At 50.3% G+C, this 12,651-nt stretch overlaps 1 protein-coding gene across 3 annotated transcripts; it reads right to left on the bottom strand.

The window, feature by feature from the left end:
* Positions 1–3,897: 3,897 nt before the first annotated feature.
* COPS7A (COP9 signalosome subunit 7A) lies at positions 3,898–7,078 on the bottom strand. 3 transcript variants are annotated; one of them, XM_085068761.1, is made up of 8 exons: positions 6,816–7,078; positions 6,651–6,726; positions 6,019–6,107; positions 5,741–5,943; positions 5,152–5,257; positions 4,645–4,796; positions 4,444–4,509; positions 3,898–4,170 (listed from the first exon to the last, which is right to left on the bottom strand). In XM_085068761.1, exons 1-7 carry the CDS (start codon positions 6,975–6,977, stop codon positions 4,470–4,472), a joined length of 828 nt encoding a protein of 275 aa, XP_084924887.1. In that variant the 5' UTR covers positions 6,978–7,078; the 3' UTR covers positions 3,898–4,170; positions 4,444–4,469. The 3 variants fall into 3 exon arrangements, with proteins under 3 accessions (XP_084924887.1, XP_084924879.1, XP_084924869.1); XM_085068753.1 differs by having other exon boundaries at positions 3,898–4,308; XM_085068743.1 differs by having other exon boundaries at positions 3,898–4,509; positions 6,816–7,077.
* Between the last annotated feature and the right edge of the window lie 5,573 nt (positions 7,079–12,651).

The following is a 12,651-nucleotide window of genomic DNA, read 5'->3' on the forward strand; positions in this document are numbered from 1 at the left end:
AGGGCCTCATCCCAAAAAGGATGGTCCAGCCGTGGCAAGCAGCAGGCACAGCCCACAGGGGCTGCTGCTGTCAGGGGGTCTTTGTGCAAAGGTTCAGCCCCACAGGCAGCAGAGTGGGACACACATCCATCTGTGCCAGCTCTCCCAACAAACCCAACTGCAGGCACCCACCTTGCACAAAGGGCCTTCAGAGGAGCTGTGAGCCACTGCCCTGCTGGAGCAGAGGCAAGGCATCCCTGCAGGGAGCTCTGGGGGAACACACAGCTGCATGCTCATCCTGCAGACCGGCGGATGCAATCTGGCTGCCATCACCATGGCCTCTGCAGCGTTCCTGTGGGATGCTGCAGCACCACTCCTCAGCTGGCGCCAGGAGCTCACAGGAGGATGGAGGTGGTGGGCACATGTCCTGCTGCTGGGCAGGGGCAGGGCTGCTGTCTTCCCTGCTCACCAGACAGGCCTGCAGGGGAAACCTTCTGTGGAGAGAAATGCCCCTCAGCGAGTGTCACTGACACAAAAGAGACTTGGTAATGTGTAACAGCACTTGGATACACACCAGCCCATCCATTCATCAGGAAACAAACCAAGAAATTGTGCCCCAGAAATGCAGTAAGAATAATTACCATCATTGACCCCAATTCCTAATAAGAATCCATGGTTACCTCTTGGCACAGGGCAGCTGGAGGTTGTAATCAGAAAAAAAAAAATCAGAAGTCAGTGATAGCCATTCAGGTCCTGTCCTGTCTCCTCCCTTTTCTGAACCCACATATGAAAACCCCATGTTAGGTACCCAAAGAGGGGGTTGCAATGAATCATTGCACAAGAGCTGTTAGATTTTCTGTGCTAGGGATGGCAGATCTCCTGCTCCCCATGCTTGGATGGACATTTCTGTGTACCCTCTCTTCCACAGTCCCCTAAACCTGATTCCTTTGCAGGGCTTAATGTGCCCAGATATTTCTGTTCTGTTCTACTCAAGGTCTGTTTTCTCAGTCTTTTGTTTGGAAAAAAATGGGTTAAAACATAAAGACATTTAAAAATGAAAACTTATAATAGTGCTCAGTACTTACCTCACTCTCGCCATCTTCAAAGTGATTTATAAATGTTAACTAATTAATTAATCTTCACATCTTCTCCTACTGAAATTCAGAGTCACGGCTGAAGTGAGCAGAAAAATAAAAAGCATGGTTTTCAGGTGAAGGGCAAAGGCAAACCTATGCTCCTGCCCTCTGTTTGCCATCCAGCAAGGCAATTTGCAGCAATACTTTCATTCTGCACTGCAACCCTCTCATTTATTTTTCAGTCCTACCAAAGGTCTGAAGTAATTTTATGTGCTACCTCCAGCTTTCCTTTTCTTAATGGAGGTCTTAAAAGGTGCTCCCTTTGAAAAGTAAACAAAATGGAAGACTTTCAGAGCTCTGTTTAATCCCAAACTCTCCCAAAATCCATAACACCACCAGGCAAATGGGAAGGGGAAGCAAGGCCTATCTGTGGCTGTGCTTGGCAAATGCTGCTACCAAAGAGATGAGCTGACCCTGGGAGATGGGGGTGAGCAGGGATGCCACATAACAAAGTTACAGCAGAAGGACACAGCCAGACTTGTACGAACTGTGACTGAGCTGTGAGGATGGAGTCTGGGGCTTCAGCACAGCCTGGGGCTGGAGTGGCAAGCCCTCCCTGGACCCACACTGGTCCACACTCTGGCTGCTTCACCTGTGTGGAGGTTTTGTGCTCCCAAGGCCGATGGCAGTGCGTGGCACAGAGCCCAGGCACTGCTCTGCCCAGCCTTTGCTGCACAAGGCGTCACACGAGCAGTATCACATGCAACTGGCCTGGAACTCCCAGTGCTGGCTTCCAGCTCCACTCCCGGGATCTGCAGCCTGGATTTAAACTGTGGATTCAGGGCATTTAAACAGACCCTTTGTGTCTAATAGCCACGGTTTGGTTAAAGATAGCAAAGCCCAACAGACCAGAGAGGAGCTGAGACACCCAGGGCAGAGCTGTTACACTGCTCTTCCAAAGCAGCAGCAGGCTCTTGTGGGACACAAATATCCTCCTCCATTATTGGTAACCTCAGCTCTCCCTGGAGGTGACACTGCTCCAGCCCAGCTCCCGCTGGACCTCAGCCAGTGGCTGTTAGGACACGTGCTTTGTTGGGCTGCTCAGCTCCATGCCAAGCCCGTTCTCCTTTCTCATTGCACCCCAACGGCTTTGTAGGCAGCAAATCTTTCAAAGGGTGTGAGGTGCCAGACATCTGGCAGGTCCTTGACAGGTATCACCTCCCCTGTTGGCACCTCAGTCCCAGACTAGCCCTTCCCAGGGAGCAGAAGATCTGATACATGTGGATGTTACTGCTTCTTGCAGACAATCACAAACGCAGCGAGCGCAGTGCCTCTCCTCACTGACAGAGACAGATGAAGGCGATGTGACGCACAGGGAGGAAGGCTCAAGGTGATTTAAACAAAAGCTGGAAGCCTTGTCACCACCCCTCCCTACAACTTAGGGATTCGTCAGGTAGTCTCCCTATGGCTGCAAATTCAAGTCTCTCTCGGTAGGTTGACACAATCCTGGCCCAGCTACCCCCTCACGTGCTCCTGCAGACAGATTTGTGTCTCCCATCTGGACAACTTCATACCAAAACTCTCCTACTTGGCACTCCTGTGCCAGACAACTAGAGCCAAAGAGCTTGATGTCTCGTGTCACAGAAGGGGGAAAAGGTGTGGGGCTGTCTGAGCTGTTGGGAGGCCTCAGCCAGTGGGAGCAGGGGACAGCTGGGACAGCTGGCATATCCCTGTCCTCAGCAGAGCCAGCTGGTATGCCCAGCCCTGTGATCACACACAGAGGGACAAACAAAGCTGCTTGGAAGTTTTAGGAGTTCACGGGTTCGGGTGACAGGGCTTTCCTGCTGACACTCAGTGCTGCATTACAGCAGCCTGGAATTAGCAAAGCAGAGCTATTGCAGAAACCTGCATTTTGTGGGGTTTGAGAACTGAGGTGGCACCTTGCTACCACCAAAACAGGCACAGTCTCACCCCCCTCCCCACCCCCTGAACAAGACTTGCTCACCCCTACACTGCCTCGGCTCCAACTCTCACCTGTCTGCACAGGGTGTTGACCCAGGAGAAAACCCACCCCAGCCAGTGACACAAAGCTCACAGCTTTCCTTCATTGGATTATTTTTTCCGTGGTTTGCTCACACACAGGAACACAGGTTCAGGGAATCAAATTTTAGTCTTGGCACAAGGCGCAGAACCAAGCGGGGGTGGGAGTCACGGTGTCAATTTACATTTGCATCAGCTACACGTCGTGGAGAGGCAGTGTGACACTGACATCCCTCTGACTCGGCTCCAAGCCAGCCTCGAGGAGGCATCCTTTGAAGAATCTGAGTTAGATTTTTTTCTGGGCATCTCACAGGAGTCATTTTCACTGATTGGGATTTTTTTTCAACCAGACACCACCACCACCCAAGAACAGCTTGTGCAGCATCTATGCTGTGAGAACTCACACATGTGGGCACTGACTCTGTTACCTTCACCTGTCAGGCAAGTCCCCACATCACTTTCTGTTCTGTCCAGGATCACAGGACACACTGTATCGACACAAATACGGACTTTTTCCTCTGTCTCTGCACCTTCCTCTGAGAATACCTGCAAATCACCTTTTGAAGGGTCCAGAGGCAGATCAACCACACAAAAAACACTTTGAATAAGATTTATGATTAATTCCTGCTTTATGGACTCTCATCCCAATAGAGATACTGTGGCACTACCTTTGAAAAGAGAACTGAGTATTTTGAGGATATTCCACCCCAAAATGGGACAGAGGCTCTTAACACCACAGACTATTTTGAGACCTCCAGAATCAGCATACAAAGCAAAGAGACGCCACCCACAGGAGCACAGGTTTGTATAGATATGTCCATAGATCTGTATTTTTATTGTTTTATATATATTTATAATATATTTATATATTTTTTAAAAGAATCCCTTCAAAAACTACCCTCCCACCTAGCAAAACAAAGATTAAACAATCAAAGACGGTGTCCTGGAGCAAAGTATCCCAGGGGTCTCATAGAGCCAAAATGACTGCTGAGCACTAGCACCCTCTTTCCAAGCTTCTGTGATGCCCTGGGGGTGCCAAGGTGACTGTCACACCTTTACAGCTCCTAAAATTGACCTGTCAAAAGACAGGGAGAGAGAAAGAGAGAAACACGTGGCCATCGCGACGGGGGCTTGAGCGGCTGGGGAAACAGCAACGCGTACAACCTGAAGCTCAGAGTGTGAAATGCTGTGATGAAAAGGAGGGAGACGCTGCCTGGAACGTCAGTAAAGAAGATAGGAAAGAGAACAAACATGCAGGAGAATTAGTTGGCAAGATGGAGAAGAGCTCAGAAGCATCACACTTGGGACCCCTGCTACCCCCTCCATCCCCCAAATCTCTTCCTCTCACCCTCCCAGTTGTGAAGGGAGATCCAACTAGTTTGATTTAGACCAAATCTTCGCACTGCCCCGTAGCCTGTGGGCACAGGAAAAAAAAAAAAAAATCAGAGTGGACACTGAGGGTCATACCTCACTTCCTTTCTAAGTGCACAGAGAGAAGTGCAGTGATGTTCACACACACACACACGCTCTGTCTGCCTGCACTGCTCACCCTTTGGCTTTGGAGGTTTTCTTGCTCGCCTGGCGCTGGTTGGTGCCAGGGGCTGGCTCCCTGAGCTCCGTGAGGTGCTGCTCCGGGTCTTGGGACGTGGCTGCTGCAGCAGCTGCTGTTGTCACTTTAATGGTCTTCTTCAGGTTTGCCACCTGCAACAGCAGCAAAGCAAGACCTAAGGGATTTCCCAAGGTTTTGAGTTTGTTTTGGATATGGGATTTTTTAGTTACACTTTGGGTTTTTTTTTTAATTTGTTTCTAAAGGAAGCCCTGGAGCTAAGAGCTGCAAGCTCACATCAAGCAAAAGAGCCAACATCTGTCCAGGCCCCTGCACTGCAGAGGAGCATTAAGCTGATTTAGGACTCTTCTTCAGGCACAAGTCCCTGGGGGGTCTGGCCTAGGGAAAAGGCAATGCCTCACTTCAGCAAAAACTGTAACAACCACAGGGTACTGGTTCTAGCTGTTTTAAGGTGAGGGGCACTGGCTGCTCCCTGCTGCACCCACTCACCTCGCTCTCTATCTGCTGCTTCAGAGCCAGCTGTTGCTCTTTGTGCTGGTTGGCTCGGCTGACCTGCTCTTCAATGCCTGACAGCACAACCTCGCAGCCCTGGCACCTGGAGAGGAGACCAAGAACTGAACAGGCCAGGGAATTGGCACAGCATAGAGAGAAATGTGAAAGACAGCAGATTTCAGCTCCATAGGCCAAAAACATTGGGAGGTGACAGCTAGGCCAGGCAGGGAAAATATAGGGGCAGGAATCCAACATAATAACACAGGGAATTACGTTATTAACTAGGAGGGGGACAGGTAACAAAGCAATGTTGGGTTAGGAACTACAGATAAACACTTAGGAAGCCTCCTGCCAGCAGCCAGCTCTGTGCAAAGGCTGCTGCAGCCCCATCACCCCTCCAGCCATAAACAGGGGAATTTGGAAAATTATTTTTGGAAAATTCCTTTCTGTTGGAGTATGGGAAAGGGGATCGAGTAGGTCACCTCCCAACATCACCCACCCTCAGTGACACACAGAGGATCCAGGGGAGCCATCGGCCACTCCTGAAACCTCCTTAGGGTGTTAGTAGTGGGGGCTTCCTCCTCACCACTCCTGCAATGTGCGGGTGATGGTGCTAAGCTCCTCCCTCCGGATGTCCCTCCCAATGCTGTAATCCACCTCCAGGCGCTGGTTCCGTTGATCCAAGCTCCCTCGCAGCACATCTGCATACACAGCCTCAATCACCAGGTCCTCCAGCTGCCGGACGTTCTTCAGCTGTAGCTGCTCCAGCAGCACTGAGTAGGGGATGCACTGGGGAAACATGATGGTAACTAGCACAAGGTAATTCCAGCGGGAGGAGAACTCAGGGAAAAACAGGGCCACTACCTTGATCTTGGCAGCCAGAGTGACGACTGACAGGTGCCTCAGTTTGTTCTTCTGGGCCTCTGTCAAGGGAGGGAGGTTTGCTGCTTCAGCTGTTGTCAGGGGAAAGAACAGGGTATTAGAATTTATGCCTCATTTCCCAGTTCTGCACAGAAGCATCTGCACCACACCCGTCTCTCAAAGTGTCTGCACACCAATCCCCCAAGCGATGCTTGTCTTGCCAAGCCATCCCCATCAATTCTCAGCTCAAAAGACCTTTTCTGAGCGGCCTTTCCTCCCGCCACCCTCAACTCAGCCTTTCTAGCTGTCCCATGCCTTATTTATGAGAGTCTGCACATCCCAATGGATACCTAAGCCTTTCCCCTGGTCCCTCAAAAACGTCTTTGCCAGGATGCTCTTGGGCAGGCGGCAAATGGCAGCGTTAATGACAGGCAGGTACCCGGTGGTGTGGGGCCCAAACCACAGCCAGGCGTGTGTCAGGATGGGGACTCAGCCCTGCTTGCATACGGGGGAGGGGGCTGGGCTCTCAGAGGAGAGAGGCCCTGTGTGCCCCGGGTCTCCGGCGCGTTTCCCGCCCCGCGGGATGCCCACACCGGGCCGAGGGGCTCGGGGTCCCGCCCCGCGCCCGGCCTCACCCAGGTAGTCCGCGTAGGTGCCGTAGGCGAAGATGGTGAGGAGGCGGAACACGGGGGAGAACTCGCTGTCGGCCAGCTGCGGGGACACAGGGTCAGGCGGCGCCGCCGGGCCGCGGGCAGGGCCGGGCAGGGCCGGGCGGGGCCGCGGGGCCTGGCGGGTCTCACCTCGCGGACGGCGGGCATGTCCAGCAGCTCCCCGAACACGTAGATGCCCGGGGCCTCCAGCACCTGGTGGATCAGGCTGGCGAGCGCGGCGCCGCGGGCCGCCTTGGCCAGCAGCAGGAACTGCTCCTGGCTCTGCCCCGACACCTTGCCCTCGGCTGCCATGGCGGGGCCCGGCCCGGCGCGGCCGCGCTCGCTCCCCCCGCAGCCCCGGCCCGGGCGCTCCCGGCCGGCCCGCGCACCGCCCCGCACCGCCGGCGCACAGCGGCCGCTTCCGCGTGTGACGCGCACCCGCCGCCCATTGGCCCAGCCGGCAGCTCGTCCCGCCTCCGCCGCTTCCCCATTGGCCGGGCCGGGCGGCGCGCGGCGGCGCAGTCGTGCCGCCAGGGCGCCCCCCGCTGGCGGGGCTGAGCGCTGCCGGCCGCGCCGCCGTCTCGTCAGTTCCCCGGCCGTCCCTCCGGCCGCTCCGTGCGCCGCATCCTCCGGCCGTCCCGGGCCATTCCCGGCCATTCCCGGCCATTCCCGACCACTCCTGGCGGCCCTTGCCACTCTCCCACGGCAGCGGTCATGTCCCCGGGCCAGCCCAGGCGGCGGTCTGCCCGAGGCGCAGCCTCCGCTCAGGCTGACAGCGGCCACCGGCTGGTCCCCAGCCCTGGTCCTGCTGGTCACAGGCACCAGCCAGCCCTCAACTCCATTCTGCACTTTTTTCATGCCCGACCCTGCTCACCAGCAGCGCCTGCTCACTGTTACCCTATTTTTCACGACCCATCCTCTGTCAAAACTCTGCCAGGCTGCCCAGCCATGGTGAGATGTGCCCCAACAAGCCGGTCGCAGATGCCAGATGAATATCCACCTATTTATGGATCTTTCCAGTCTGCTGAATATCTGCTCTTCGTCCGTACACCTGGGAATGTTCAAAGCCAGGCTGGATGGGCTCTGAGCAAGCAGCTCTAATAGGACACATCCCTGCCCCCAACAGGGGTGTTGGAACAAGATGATTAAGGTCCCTTCCAACTGAAACCATTCTGTGATTCTATGATTAATGTTGAAATAACTGCTGAGAAAACAGATGCACTACTATATGGCGTGGTGTTTTCCACATCTCAATGATCTGTTCTGTAAGTACCACACCAGAATTAAAAGAGGTGCATGGAATACCTTGTGTGTGCCCACACATTGCTCTCATTTTTGCTTTCACACCATTAAGATCTCACTATTTTGGGCAGTGTTTTGGGGATATGTAAATGTAAAAAATCTTATGTTGCAAAGCACCGTATTTAAGTATTTAAGCTGTGAATTTCTTAAATCTCTGCATGCCTCCCCTCCTCTGCTGCATTAATTTTTACGAAAAAATGACTTTACTATCTGCTGAATCATTAACCATCGCACTTGTCAAGAAATGCATCCCTTATGCAGGCAGGGTATGGCCATAAAAAGATAGTTTAAACGCTCCACAAGGATAGAAATGTTTATGGTGCACCTTAAGTATCTCTTCGTGGGTGTATGAGTTACAGCAATGCGGTCAGGAGGCATTGTCCAGGGCACAGTTCCCTGTGCCAGGTGAGAGAAATTAAAAAGTTGGGGTCATTTTGGGGTAAAAAAACCACCTTCAGAGCTCTTCTCATCTTTTATAAATGGTAGGCAGAGGTGAGTTGTGAGGGGGACTGGGAGGAGTGCAGTCAGCATGCATTTCAATAAGCAATATTAAGCTGTTTGGCTAAGACCTTTCAGTGCATCACCAATTTCCTCATGGCTGGCTCCTTTAGAAATCATCAATGATTTTCCATGAAAGAAAAAGAGGCAACAAATTGATGGGAGCCTGATGGGAATCTATGCAGGCAGCATGGTTTTAGCATGTTAAAATCAGAGAGCTATCAGGGCAAGTTTGCACTCCAGCACGTGATTGCTAGCAAGAGATTTGGTCTTCAGCTGGATCAGTTTAGCACATATTAAAGGCAGTTGACTTGTGCTTTGCCAGACTTCTGTAAGCATAACATCTTGGAATAAGTGTAACATCTTGAAGTCTTCATCTGGGTAAAGTCTACGTTTGTTAGGGTTTTACTTGCCAGTATCAACAACTCCCTGCTCTTGCTTTGACTCTCGTTCTTGTCACACAGCTGCTGTGGCTGAGTCACGGAGAAGGCTCCTTTGGGGTACAATTCTGCTCCAAACACAATTTCAGAGCTAGAAAATACCCGTGGCTGCCTTGGGGAGTTGGATCATTGTCTCCCAAGCTCATTTGAACAGCCATGTGGATTGTCACTAGCCTTTCTCAGAGTCATCCCCTTCAGTCCCTGAGGCTCCTTCAGTGCTTGGTCTCCTCGCTGAGGCTGCTGACAGAAGAAGGGAGCAGTGTGGACAGCGATGGTCAGTGTGGAAAGCTGAACTTCTAATGTTAATGGTCATGCCATGAGGATTAGCTAGCCATCACTTTAAACTAATTCTAGGCAGAAGGAGGAAAACAGCTCTGAGTCGTGGGCCAAGGAAGCAATTATGTACTCCAAGCAGGGAAGGCACCCAGACCCTCAGTCCTGCTCTTGTAGGGCATGTTTTCACTTATGTGCTCTGGAGATCTTAGCTTACAGATGCCACAGCATCTTTGCCTCAAAAATCTGAAGCTGAACAAAGAAGCTTCTCTGATTGGTTTCCAATGGTACTTGTGCATCAGCACAGTCAATCAACTCTCCTAGGAAAGTGCCTCACACCCACTGGCTCAGGGCATTGTTGGAAGCTACCCTGGGTCCTCAATGAACAAGGTAGTAGGGAGCATTTCCTATGCTCAAGTCAGTTAAAATGTGACTGAGACACATTTTACCCAGCAGGTATTTCTTCAGGAAAATCATGGTGACCCAGGGAAGTCTATTGGTCTGTATTCTCAGGGCAAGCAAAATTTGGGCTTCTCCACATAGCAAGATGAAAGGAGAAGCAGGGCAGATAAGGTTGGCTGAGAGCTGTGAAGTCAGGTTACAGGGCACTATTGACAAGAGCTCCATCTCCTCCCTGCTTTTGCCTCTCTGTTCCTGTGTGTAGGCCTGATTCACGAGGAACTAGGTGAATATAGCCTCTTACCTGCTGTATTCATTTACACCAATGCAGAGTGCATTCAAATCAGGTGCAAACGTAACCCTGCTGGTGTGTAGTGTTTTATTACTCTCTTCCCCACCCCCTTGCCAGCTCCTTCCATCTCAGTTTTATCTCTCTATCGATCTGTTTCTCTCACACTCTGACACGCTTGCTGCCTTTCATTATTAGTTAGATAAAGCCTGGCAGCCTGAGCATCCTACATGATGCTCTCTCTTTCTCCTCCACTTCAGCCCCAGGTCCTATGTCCTGTGTGCTGGGTCCCCACATTTTTGTCTGCTCCTTCTTTATCCTGCATCAAGGGCAAAGACGAGAAGGCCCTTTGAATGTGCTCTCCAAATGAGAAGGTCATTGTCCTCATGAGTGGAAAAGTTATGGGTAACATCCCCACAACTTATCAAAGCTTTGGCCTCATCCCTAGATCAGGGTGCTGGGTGTTGAAATTAAATTCCAGCCTCCTGGAGTCAGTAACTTCCATGCTTTTGCTTTCCTCACAAAGCAAACACCTATCTTATGGTCACAGGGAAACTGTGAAATGTGATTTTCATGTAACCAAAAGAGCCGAAAGTAGGAGGCGAAGAGTGCAGATGAAAGCAAGTCTGTACGACATTTCATAATTTTAAGATAAATCTTGTGACATGGAAACGTTCTGTGTTGTTATTTCTGAATGTTTGGGATTTCTGATCCTGGCTGTAACCACCCCCCAGCATCATCCCTCTCTTCTGATCTCACTCTGATCTTTGCAGAAAGAAACCTCCATTCTCTTTGTGCTATAGATCCACTTTCTTCCCTCTGTGCTCACTGTCCCACTTTAAAGCTGTAGAGCTGTACAGGCTCATTCTAGGTTGTTCCTTTCTTCACCACCACAGAATCCAAATAACTTGTCAAAACGCTGAAGATATTTTTTTCACCAGTCCTTCTCCAAACATAGCAGAGTCACATCTCATGAGACGCTTTTTCACAACTGTGTGTAACACAGACTCCAAGACAAAAACACTGTAAGGACAAAGGAGGCTGGAGTGACTCTCTTGGATACCAAAACAATCCAGAAGGCTTTTAACCCTTTAGCTTGTACTGGGCTAATGCACACAGGGCTTACACATAAGTCAGCTCAGCATCAGCTGCTTGAGAGTAACTGCACAGTAATTCTTCCTCTGATCTGCTCTCACAGCCCTCAGGATTTTGGAGACCAGGAACTGTCTTCCAGACAGGCCTCTGGTTGTGATTCAAAGACTCCAGAAGAGAGAGGATCTTGCACTTCACTTGGTAGTTTGTTTCTGTGATTAATTACTCTCCAGCGACTGGCTCTTGTTACTCTCTGCCAGAATATTTGGTAGACTTTTCTCCAGGAATGGAGTGATACTGCAAGCAAGTCATGTCTCATTTTGCTTTTTGATATATTAAACAGGTTGAGCTCTTTAAATTACTGAGATTTCCAGCCTTTGGATCACCTTTGATTCAAAGTTATTTTTAAAATATGGAGCATAAAGCACTGTACAGTTTTCCAGCATGAGACTTACTCAGACACAGAGAGAGGTTTAATCGTCTCCTTGATTCCCATCCTTTACACAGCCAGAGATCACTTCAGATCCATTGCTGCAGCCTGGACCACTGATTTTCTGTTCAGTTTTCTGCCTGTTATGATCCACCACATCTTTTTCAGGGCACCTCTTTTCGGGACTGGAAGTTGTTCCCTGTAGACATGAACATTTTTTTCCTGTTCATGGCTGTACAATTTGCTCTCAACAGTCTTATAAGAAGTTTTATGAGAATGACCACCTAACTGAGAGGGGCAGGTCATACTGTCCTGGTCCTATCCTCATTATTTTTAACACTCTAACAATATTTGTGCCCACAGTAAATTGTGTCAGAATGAACTATATCTGCTCACCAAGCACTGAATAAAATGGTGAGTCATACCTGACCCAGGACTCATTCCTGGGCATCCACATAAGAAACACTGCCACTCAATGGTGGGCTTCCAGGGATGACCTCCTTTGTGTTTACAGGGCATTAAATGGAGTTAACCAGCTCACTTAACCTCCTGCTCTGTTAATGTTGCATAACACTTTTTTTCTTATTGGCATGCTTTGGGAAATTAACACTTCCAGAAGCCTGTATAGATCTAAGCCATCACCTTTTCCAAACAAACCTGTAGTCACATCAAAGACTGACAAGAACAAAACAAGTTTATGCAGCAAGATCAGTTTCCTCCAAACCAGGCTGATTGGCATTAACTGGAGAATCTCATATCAGCTCTTTGTTGCTTTGCCTAGAATTTTCAGGTCTTCTGTTTGCTCTTTACAAATATTCGCAGGGCACAGCTCTCTTCCAGTCTTCTGGGATGTCTCTGATATTCCAAAGCTTATTAACCCCTTGTTTGGTGAGCAAAAGGGGAGAGGAAACTTCGAGTTCTCTGTGGACTTTTTTCCTGTATGTTCTTTATTTTCCACTACCATACCTTCAGCGGGGGTCTCTTGATGGTACCCTTTCCACAGCTTGCCACATCTGTGAGGGGCACTTTCTTCTATATCATCAGGCTGTATCACTGGGCTCCTCCACCACTGTCTAACATTACATAGCTTTTTTACGTAGCTTTTTGTTGTGTTTCTAACATAACACAGCTTTCCCAACATTTTCTGCTTAATTCTTTTGGCCTGCTGGATGGACTGCTCTGACCTGTGGGGCTTTGTCCAGCAGCATGGCTGTGGGCTCTGTTCCAGCACAGGCATTGGAAGCATCTCTTTCCTCTGTCAGG

This window comes from Lichenostomus cassidix, chromosome 1 (genome assembly GCF_008360975.1).
Source record: "Lichenostomus cassidix isolate B80296 chromosome 1, HeHo_3.0, whole genome shotgun sequence".
Classification (NCBI taxonomy): domain Eukaryota; kingdom Metazoa; phylum Chordata; class Aves; order Passeriformes; family Meliphagidae; genus Lichenostomus; species Lichenostomus cassidix.